Below are 10882 nucleotides of genomic sequence, written 5' to 3' on the forward strand. Positions count from 1 at the left end.
ATCAAACCTCTGTTCTTTCCTCACTCCTGGTTTGGTGGACGGGCCTCACCTGCACTCCCTCGCTTGCCTCAACTCTGTTCACCTCTCCATTGTTTGTGGTGATGGTTTACCAGCAGTTTTATCAGAAAAAGTGCTTAGTAAAATATTTGGATGCATTCTTTGTTTTGTTTGTAGCTGATAAGCAGTCATTGGGCTTCACCAGCGCCATCTTAAATCAGAGTTCTTTGGTTGATGAGTGAAAGCATGTCTGGTGAATCTTTGAACTTTATCTATTTAAAGTAGTAAATGTTGTATTGCTGACATCCACAATTTCACACTCCCAATCTCTTTCCAAAGAAGTTTACACAGACATCATGGATTACTCACTTTTCAATAATGATGTTTATTTAAGTAAGTGAAATACTACATGTATAGTAACCATTCCTTATCAACAGGAGCCACCATCATCTTCTCTGGTGACTAAGTGTTAAGCTTTTCTGTTGATGAATCTGAAGTAAATGGAGGAAAAGAGTGTTTTTAGTTTGGGTATAGAGGCATTGTTCAAGCTGAATGCTCAGTCTACATTATTCACAGTTCCTTCTGTCTGTTGTTCTAGGGTACTTCATTTGTTAATATCAGTAATTGATTACAAAGCAAAACCATATAAAGCAATTATGTCAAACTTTACAATTCAGTTTTATATGACAAGTCTTAGGAATGAACAGTGTGGCTAGATAAATGCACCAACCATTTTAACCTAAAGCTCCAGATACGCTACTCAAATTAACTCTATTCCATATTGAGTTATTCAAAGACAGCCCAAGGTATATACTTATCACCTAAAATAGAGTATGCGCTGTACCAAACTGTTTTCTGGTTGAGATATATGCTAAGATATAAAACAAACCATTGGAGAACATGATAGGCTGAATGGCCTAAATCTGCTCCCATATCTTATGGTCTTAAGAGATTTTTTAAAAAAAACAAATTTTATCTGGGATCTCTCCTTTGTAACAGTTCAAAATTATTTATGCATATTCTCACTAGGTAGATTCTATTTGCATATAAACACTCCAAATGTGTATTTTGAAATGCATCATTGAGATGAGGTTCACATCCCAATTAGCAGAACCTTTTTGAATATACAATACTGGTATCTGTTCTAGATTCCTAATAGTACTTTCTAAATGCGAAAATCTAGTCATAAAATTTAGTCATGGGAGAGTTTAAAGGAGGAGTGGTGATGTTACTAGTCAGGGAAAGTGTCACGGCAGACTAGTTAGGCATTTTGAGTGGAACTGAGAAATAAGAGAGGTATGACCACATCATGTGGCTATATTGCAGACCACCCAACAGTCTGATGGAGTTAAAGAAACAAATATGTAAAGAGATCGCAGACTGTTGCAAGAAACATAACATAGTATAATAGGTGATTTCAACTTTCCACATATTGACTGGGACTCCCATACTGTAAAAGGATTATATGCGATAGAGTTTGTCAAATGTGTTCAGGAAAGTTTCCATCATCAGTATGTAAAAGCTCCAATGGAGAGCATACAATGCTGGATCTGCTATTAGGGAATATGACAGTGCAGGTGACAGAAGTTTGTGTCAGGGAACACTTTGTATTCAGTGATCACAATGCGAGTGTGTGCAATATTGGATCTGTTATTAGGGAATGAGACAGGGCAGATGACAGAGGTTCATGTTGGGAAACACTTTGTATTCAGTGATCACAATGCCATTAGTTTCAAAGTAAATATGCAAAGAGGTAGGTCTGGTCTGCAAGTTGAGATTCTAAATTGGAGAAAGGCCAATTTTGATGGTGTCAGAACTGATCTGGCAAGTGTGGATCGGGACAGTCTGTTTTTTAGGAAAGATGTACTTGGAAAGTGGCAGGCCTTCAAAAATGAAATTTTAAGATTATAAAGGTTGTCTGTCAGAATAAGAAGAAAAGATAACAAGTATAGGGAACCTTGGTTTTCAAGTTATATGGAGGTGCAAGGGAGGTATAAGCAGATAGGAACATATGGGGTGCTTATGGAGCATAAGAAATGCAAGAGAACACTTAAAGTAATCAGGGAGGCTAAACGGCAGCATGAGGTTGCTCTAGTGGACAAGGTGAAGGAAAATCCCAAGATATTCTACAGGTACGTTCAGAGTAAAAGGATTGCAAGGGTAATTGCAAGACCAGAGTGGTAATTCATGTCTGGAGCCAAAGCAGAGGTGGGAGATCTTAAATGCATCTGAATTTACTTGGAAGCTTGATACAGAGTTTATAGAAGTGAGCCAAAGCTGCATCAACTTAATGGACCCTGTATAAAGAAGAGGCAGAGGCAAAATCTGCAGGACCTGACAAGATCCTCCCTTGGACCCCACAGGAGGCAAGTGCAGAAACAGTTATTCAAAACGTCCTTAGCAACAGGAGAGGAATCAGAGGGTTGGAGGATAGCCAATGTGCTTCCACTGTTTAAAAAAGGCTCAAAACAGAAAGCAGGAATCTTTAGGCCAGTGAGCCTGAGTTGTCGGAAAGTCATTGGAAGGTATTCTAATAAACCGGATATATGAGTATTTGGATAGACATGGACTAATTAAGGATAGTCAGCATGGCTTCCTGTATTAAGGCATTTAACAAGATCCCACATGGGAGAATCATAAGACCATAAGACATAGGAGCAGAGTTAGACCATTCTGCCCAGCTAGTCTGCTCTGCTAGTCATCATGGCTGATCCCGATCCCACTCAACCCAATGCACCTGCCCTCTCACCATATCCTTTGATGCCCTGATTGATCAGGAAATTATCAATTTTCACTTTAACTATATCACGGTTTTGGCCTCCATAGCTGTCTGTGGCAGAGCATTCCAGAATCAGTACTCCCTGGCAAAAAAAATTCCTCCATACCTCTGTTCTAAAGGTTGCCCCTCAATTTTGTGCTCTCTGGTTCTGGATACCCCCTCCATTGGAAACATCCTCTCCACATCAACCTAATCTAGTCCTTTCAATATTCAGTAGCTTTCAATGATATCTGAATGAATTCTTCTGAACTACAGTGAGTTATTTCTTCAGCGGTTTGATCGAGGCATGACTGCACAAGTGTGTGGACATCAGCCAGTTAACACAGCGAGAAGAGTTCAAAAGGAGACAGCTTTATAGAACGGGCATTGGAGAAGCAGGTGACAAGGTAGAGGGAGACAGAGTAGGGGGGCTTTGGTTCAAAAGGACATCAGCAATAATGGGTTGAGGCAGGTATGTTGCCTGTGTAGAATACAGACTGGAAGAATGTGTGTGAGGTCAGTGTTCTGTGCTTGGTGTCAGATGTGGGAAGTCCTAGAGATTCCCAGCCTCCCAGATGGCCAAACCTGTGCCAGGTGCATTGAGCTACAGCTCCTTAGGGAACTGGAGATGCAGTTCAATGACCTTCGTCTGATCAGGGAAAGTAAGGAGGTGATAGATAAAGAGCTACAGGCAGAGTCATTAGGGGACAGATAAGTGGATAACAGTCAAGAGATGGAAGGCCAGGAGTCAGATGCTAGTGGGTACCCCTATGGTTCTCTCCCTTCACAATAAGTACTCCAGCTTGTGTACTGTTGGGGGGGGGGGGGGAAGAACAACCTACCTGGGGGAAGCAATAGTGTCTGGACCTGTGCCTCGGAGCATATGGAAAGCAAGAGGATGGCAGCAGTGAGAGGGGACTCTATAGTTAGGGGGTCAGACAGGCGATTCTGTGGACACAGAAAAGAATCTGGGATGATAGTTTGCCTCCCAGGTGCCAGCATCCAGGATGTTTCTGATCATGTCCAAGATATCCTGAAGTGGGAAAGAGAACAGCCAGAGGTAGTGGTACATATTGGTACCAATGACATAGGGAGGAGGTTCTGAAAACAGACTACAGGGAGTTAGGAAGGAAGTTGAGAAGCAGGACCACAAAGGTAGTAATCCCGGGATTACTGCCCGTGCCACTTGACATATATAGGAATAGAGTGAGGTGGAGGATAAATGCATGGCTGAGGGATTGGAGCTGGCAGGCAGGTTTGCTAAGGCTATTGGGGAGAGTTTAATCTAGAATTGCTGGGGAGTGGGAAATGAACTGAAGAGACAGTGAAGGGGTGGTTGGCTTACAAATACAGAAAGCTTGGAGACGGAGCGAGAGGGAGGATAGGCAGGTGATAGACACATTTCAAACCATCAGTCTGAGCGTATTCCTTCTCTATTTTAATGCAAGTAGTATTATGAACAAAGCGGATGAGCTTAAGAGTGTGGATCAGTATCTGGAGCTACGATGTTGTGGCTATTACAGAGACTTGGATGGCTCAGGGTCAAGAATGGTTACTTCGAGTGCCAGGCTTTAGATGTTTCAGAAAGGACAGGGAGGACGGCAAAAGAGGTGGGGGTGTGGCACTGTTGATCAGAGATAGTGTCATGGCTGCAGGAGAGGAGGAAATCATACAGGGATTACCTACAGGGTCTCTGTGGGTGGAAGTTTGGAACAGGAAGAGGTCAATAACTCTACTGGATGTTTTTTATAAACCACCCAATAGTAACAGGGACATCGAGGAGCAGATAGGGAGACAGATTCTGGAAAGGTGTAATAATAATGGAGTTGTTGTGGTGGGAGATTTTAATTTCCCAAATATCAACAGCATCTCCCTAAAGCAAGAGGTTCAGATGGGGTGGAATTTGTTAGGTGTGTTCAGGAAGGTTTCTTGACACAATACGTAGATAAGCCTACAAGAGGAGAGGCTGTATTTGATCTGACCCTGGGAAATGAACCTAGTCAGGTGTCAAGTCTCTCAGTGGGAGAGCATTTTGGAGATAGTGATCATAATTATATCTCCTTTACCATAGTATTGGAGAGGGATAGGAAGAGACAAGTTAGGGAAGTGTTTAACTGGAGTAAGGGGAAATATGAGGCTATAAATTGGGAACAGAAGTTCTCAGGGAAATGTACAAAAGAAATGTGGCAAATGTTGAGGAGATATTTGCCTGAAGTTTTGCATTGGTATATTTCAATGAAACAGGGAAAGGATGGTAGGGTACAGAAACCGTGGTGTACAAAGGCTGTTGTAAACTTATGACTGTGAGGCTAAGTACATCTCCAATTTTCACTGATCCAGAACTCAGTGAAGAGCCAGTGGGAAATCTAGTCAAGAAGAAAAGAAAAGCTTACGAAAGGTTCGATAAAAGGTTCAATGATAGAGATCTAGAAGATTAAAAGGCTAGCAGGAAGGAGATTAAGAATGAAATTAGGAGAGGCAGAAAGGACCATGAGAAGGCCTTGGTGGACAGGATTAAGGAAAACCCCAAGGTATTCTACAAGTACATGAAGAGCAAGAGGATAACACATGAGAAAATAGGACTAATCAAGTGTGACAGTGGAAAAAGTGTATATAGAACCGGAGGAGATAGCAGGGGTACTTAAGCAATACTTCGCTTCAGTATTCACTATGGAAAAGGATCTTGATGATTGCAGGGATAACTTACAGTGGACTGAAAAGCTTGAACAGTAGATATTAAAAAGAGGATGTGCTGGAGCTTTCGGAAAGCATCAAGATGGATAAATCACTGGGACCAGACAAGAAGTACCCCAGCCTACTGTGGGAGGCGAGGAAGGTGATTGCTGAGCCTTTGTCGATAATCTTTGCATCCTCAATGGGGATCGGAGAGGTTCCAGAGGATTGGAGGGTTGTGAATGTTGTTTCCTTATTTAACAAATGGAGTAGAGACAGCCTAGGACATTAGAGACCCATGAGTCTTAATCCAGTGGTTGATAAATTGATGAAGATCCTGAGAGGCAGGATTTATGAACATTTGGAGAGGTATATGATTAGGAACAGTCAGCATGGCTTTGTGAAAGACAGGTCGTACATTATGAGCCTGATTATACTTTTTGAGGATGTGACTACTCACTTTGACAAAAGTAGAGCAGTGGGTGTAGTGTATATGGATTTCATCAAAGCAGTTGATAAGGTACCCCATGCAAGGCTTATTGAGAAAGTAAGGAGGCATGGGATCCAAGGGGACATTGATTTGTGTACCCAGAATTGGCTTGCCCACAGAAGACAAAGTGTGATTGTAGATGGGTCATATTCTGCATGGAGGTCAGTCACCAGGGGAGTGCCTCAGGGATCTGTTCTGGGACCCTTACTCTTCGTTATTTTTATAAATGACCTGGATGAGGAAGTGGAGGGATGGGTTAGTAAATTTATTAATGACACAAAGGCTGGGGGTGTTGTGGATATTGTGGAGGGGTGTCAGAGGTCACAGCAGGACATTGATAGGATGCAAAACTGGCTGAGAAGTGGCAGATTGAGTTTAACACAGATAAATGTGAAATGGTCCATTTTGGTAGGTCCATATGATGGCAGAATATAGTATTAATGGTAAGACTCTTGGCAGTGTGGAGGATCAGAGTGATCTTGGGGTCCGAATCCATATGACACACAAAGCTGCTGCGCAGGTTGACTCTGTGGTTAAGAGGGGATATGGTACATTGGCTTTCATCAATCATGCTCTGATACATCTGACTCATGCTTCTTCTTCTCAAATTGCAGTATGAAATCAATCAAATTATGACCACTCACTGTCTCCTTAGTGTTCCTTTACCTTAAGCTCCCTGATAAAATCAGGATTAATACACAACATCCAATCTAAGATAGCCTTTCCCTGAGCAGGCTCAAGCACAAGCTGCTCTAAAAAGCAACAGTAGGCATTCAACAAATTTCCTCTCTCGCAATCTGACACCAACCTGATTTTCCCAACCCCAACCCCCTATTGAAGTCACCATTACAATTGTGTCATTACCCTAATGACATGCCCTTTCCAGTTTTCATTGCAATTTTAACCCCATATCTTGGCCACTTCTTGGCCATATATATATGATTCACATAATTAATGGATTTTTTTATCCTTGCAGTTTCTTAACTCCACTCACAATGATTCGACATCCTCTGACCCTATGTCACCTCTTTTTAAAGATGTAGTTCCATCTCTTACTAGCAGAGCCACACCACCACCTATACCTTCCTTTTGATACAAAGTATATCCTTTGATGTTAAGCTCCAAACTATGGCCTTCTTTCAGCCTTGTTTCAGTGATGCCCACAATGTCATACTAAACAATCTCTAATTGTGCCACGAGTTCGTCCACCTTATTCTGAATGCTACATGCATTTAAATACAGGACTTTCAGTCCTGCATTCTTCACCATTGCAGATTTTGCTTCTGTGGTACAATTTAACTTTCTGGTCTGTCTGCATTTATTACAAATCATTTACTTGTCCTTCCTTACATTCATGTTATACCCATCATTTACTTGTAAGCCGCTGGCTAATCCTCAGCTCTCTCATCTGGTTCCCATCCCACTCTGTATTAGTTGAAACCACTTCCAACAGCTCTTGTAAACCTGCCCACTAGAATATTGGCCCCCGTCAGTATAGGTAACATCTGACCCAAAAGGGGTCCCAATAATCCAGAAACCCCAATTTCTGCCCCATGCTCCAATTTTTGAGCCACACATTTATCTGCCACATCATTCTATTCCTATCCTCACTGTCTCATGGCACCAACAGCAGTATCAAGATTACTACCCTTGATGTCCTGCTTCTCAACTTTCTTCCTAACTCCCTGTATTCTGTTTTCAGGACCTCTGCCCTTCTTCTACCCATGTAATTGGTACCAATATGTACCACAACCTCTGGCTGCTCACCTTCCTATTTCAGGATATTGCGGACATGTTCAGAATCATCATGGACCCCGACACCTGGTAGGCAAACTATCATCCGTGTTTTTTTTTCACATCCACAGAATCACCTATCTGCCCTCCTATTACTGCTGCAATCCTCTTCAGTTCTCTACCCTGCTGAGCCACCAAGCCAGACTCTGCCAGAGGCAGGCCCACTGTTGCTTCCCCGAGGTAGGTCATCCCCCACAACAGTATTAAAAATGGAGTGCTTAATGTTGATGGGAATGGCCACAGGGGTGAAACATAGAAACATAGAAAACCCACAGCACAATACAGGCCCTTCAGCCCACAAAGTTGTGCCAAACATGTCCCCACCTTAGAAATTACTAGGGATACACATAGCCCTCTATTTTTGTAAGCTCCGTGTATCTATCCAAAAGTCTCTTAAAAGACCCTATTGTATCCGCCTCTACCACCATTGCCGGAAGCCCATTCCATGCATTCACCACTCTCTGCGTAAAATACTTGCTCCTGACAGCTTCCCTGTACCTGCTGTCAAACATCTTAAACCTGTGCCTTCTTGTGGCAGCCATTTAGGCCCTGGGTAAAAGCCTCTGACTATCCACATGATCAATGCCTCTCATCATTTTATACACCTCTATCAGGTCACCTCTCATCCTCCGTTGCTCCAAGGAGAAAAGGACAAGTTCACACAACCTATTCTCATAAGATATGTTCCCCAATCCAGGCAACATCCTTGTAAATCTTCTCTGCACCCTTTCTATGGCTTCCACATCCTTCCTGTAGTGAGACAACCAGAACTGAGCACAGTACTCCAAGTGGGGTCTGACCAGGGTCCTATATAGCTGCAACATTACCCCTCAGCTCCTAAATTCAATTCCATGATTGATGAAGGCCAATACACTGTAAGCCTTCTTAACCACAGAGTCAACCTGCACAGCTGCTTTCAGTGTCCTATGGACTCGGACCCCAAGATCCCTCTGATCCTCCACACTGCTAAGAGTCTTACCATTAATACTACATTCTACAATCATATTTGACCTACCAAAATGAACCACTTCACACATCTGGATTGAACTCCATCTGCCACTTCTCAGCCCAGTTTTGCATCCTATCAATGACCCACTGTAACCTCTGACAGCCCTCCACGATATCCACAACACTTCCTACCTTTGTGTCATCAGCAAACTTACTAATCCATCCCTCCACTTCCTCATCCAGGTCATTTATAAAAATCACAAAGAGTAAGGCTCCCAGAACAGATCCCTGAGGCACACCACTGGTGCTCGACCTCCATGCAGAATATAACCCATCTACAACCACTCTTTGCCTTCTAAGGGCAAACCAGTTCTGGATCCACAATGTCCCCTTGGATCCCATGCCCCCTTACTTTCTCAATAAGCTATGCATGGGGTACCTTACCTTAGTAGTGGTGCTCTCCGGTATCTGATGTTTTCCTTCCCTCTCCTGACAGTAGCCCATTTATTTGTCTCCTGTAGGCTTGGAGTGACTACCTCCCTGTAGCTCTTGTCTATCACCTCTTCACTTTCATGAAAATTATTTTAGTTAACTTATTATGCTTACCACCAATTATCTTAGATTCTTCCTTTATAAATAGAAACTCAGAATTAAACATTTTGGTAGCATTTACAGAACCTTACCGCCTGACCTTTCTATACCTTCAAAGTCTTTATATGTTGCAAATGGAGAATCCTCACTTGGCAGAACTTGACATCCTGTACTATGCAGTGTGGAACCCTGTGAAGAATGCTGATTACCTTTAGGATTGTCAGACATTTCATGCATCAATGACTTTTGATCTATGGCTGTGTTTTGCAGTTCTTCAGTTGGCCCAACAAAAACAATGTCTTGCCTAATTAACTCTGCATTTTTCTCTTCATAATTAAACATTTTCTGTCTCTCAGAACTCTGTCTGAAAAACTTAGTCTTTGGCTTTACCAATGTCTTATCTGGTTTGGTTTGATTTGAAAAGCAATGTTTTTTTCTGCATTTTTTCTTCATCACATGGATTCTGGAAGAATGATTAAGGCTTTCATAACAAGTACCACCAAGTTCTTCATCAGAAACATGGAAATAATTTCCACCATCAGAAATTTGAGATGTAATACCCATTCTTTCTCGCAAAGAATCACAAATCATCATTTCTGACAATTCAACTTGATTGTTTCCTTTTTCATTCTGGCTTTTAAAAGCCCTTGTCGTTATTTTAACATATGCATCTTGCTGAATATTGATTTTTGATTCCTCAGTCAATTGTTCTAAACAAGGTTCATTGTTCCTGATGCATTCATCACAATTTGTATAAGATATCAATGTAACAGAATCGGCATGTTGTGTCAAATAAGGTATCAAGTTCTCTTGTATGGTCAAAGGGAACGAAGTCAGTTTTATTGCTGGACTTGAACAAATTTCATCAACAATAGGAGATGGTCCCATGAATTCATTGAAGGACAATTCAATAACTTTGGGAAGACCCAATCCTTGATTTACAATCCTCTTTTTTGTATTAATTTCTAGTGCATTTTTATCTTCATTATTTATAAATGCTAATTCAACTGGTGTGAATTCTATTTCAAAATTGAGTTGTGGATGAAGTTGGCTTAATATCATTTTTGGTGCAGGAGGAATAAATGGTTTTACTGATTTTTTAAAGTATGACAGGGAACCCCAAATATGCTGAAGTTTTTTCTGTAAAATATGCCATCCTAATAACTTTGTTACTTCCTCGGAAAAAGAGGATGCTGCTTCCCCTATAGGCTTTATTCTAGCCCTGTCAGTTTTAATCAGTGGAGGTAATGGTGGTCCTTTAGGGATCATAATTTCTATTGACTTTTCATATAATGTTTCAAGTCCCCAGAGACATAAAATCTGTCGGTGTTTCAAGTTCTTCCCTATTCCATCAACAGCATCCTGCTCAACAAAAGGAATAAAATATCTTCTTTTTCTTTTAAATCTTATACCAGGTACAATAACCTTTGTTAACTGTCTCTTTGATGCTAAAGAATAAGTAATTTTGAATGAATCCTTTATGAATTTAGGAATGCAATCCATTTTCATTTCCAGGCTCTGCTTTGTCAAGCATATATTCACATTATGTTTGCCCTCTGGGCTGAGGTGTAAATTGGAAAATAATTCTTTTACTTCATGCATGGTCATCTCAACTTTTGTACTCTGAGTAG

General features: G+C 41.4%; 1 protein-coding gene across 1 annotated transcript; it reads right to left on the minus strand.

Annotated features, from left to right (window-relative positions):
- Positions 1–373: 373 nt before the first annotated feature.
- LOC132391505 (uncharacterized) lies at positions 374–10278 on the minus strand. Its single transcript, XM_059964784.1, has 2 exons — positions 9362–10278; positions 374–488 (listed from the first exon to the last, which is right to left on the minus strand). The coding sequence occupies exons 1-2, from the start codon at positions 10137–10139 to the stop codon at positions 460–462; spliced, it is 807 nt and encodes a 268-aa protein (XP_059820767.1). The 5' UTR covers positions 10140–10278; the 3' UTR covers positions 374–459.
- Positions 10279–10882: the final 604 nt, after the last annotated feature.

Source organism: Hypanus sabinus, chromosome 3, assembly GCF_030144855.1.
Source record: "Hypanus sabinus isolate sHypSab1 chromosome 3, sHypSab1.hap1, whole genome shotgun sequence".
NCBI lineage: Eukaryota > Metazoa > Chordata > Chondrichthyes > Myliobatiformes > Dasyatidae > Hypanus > Hypanus sabinus.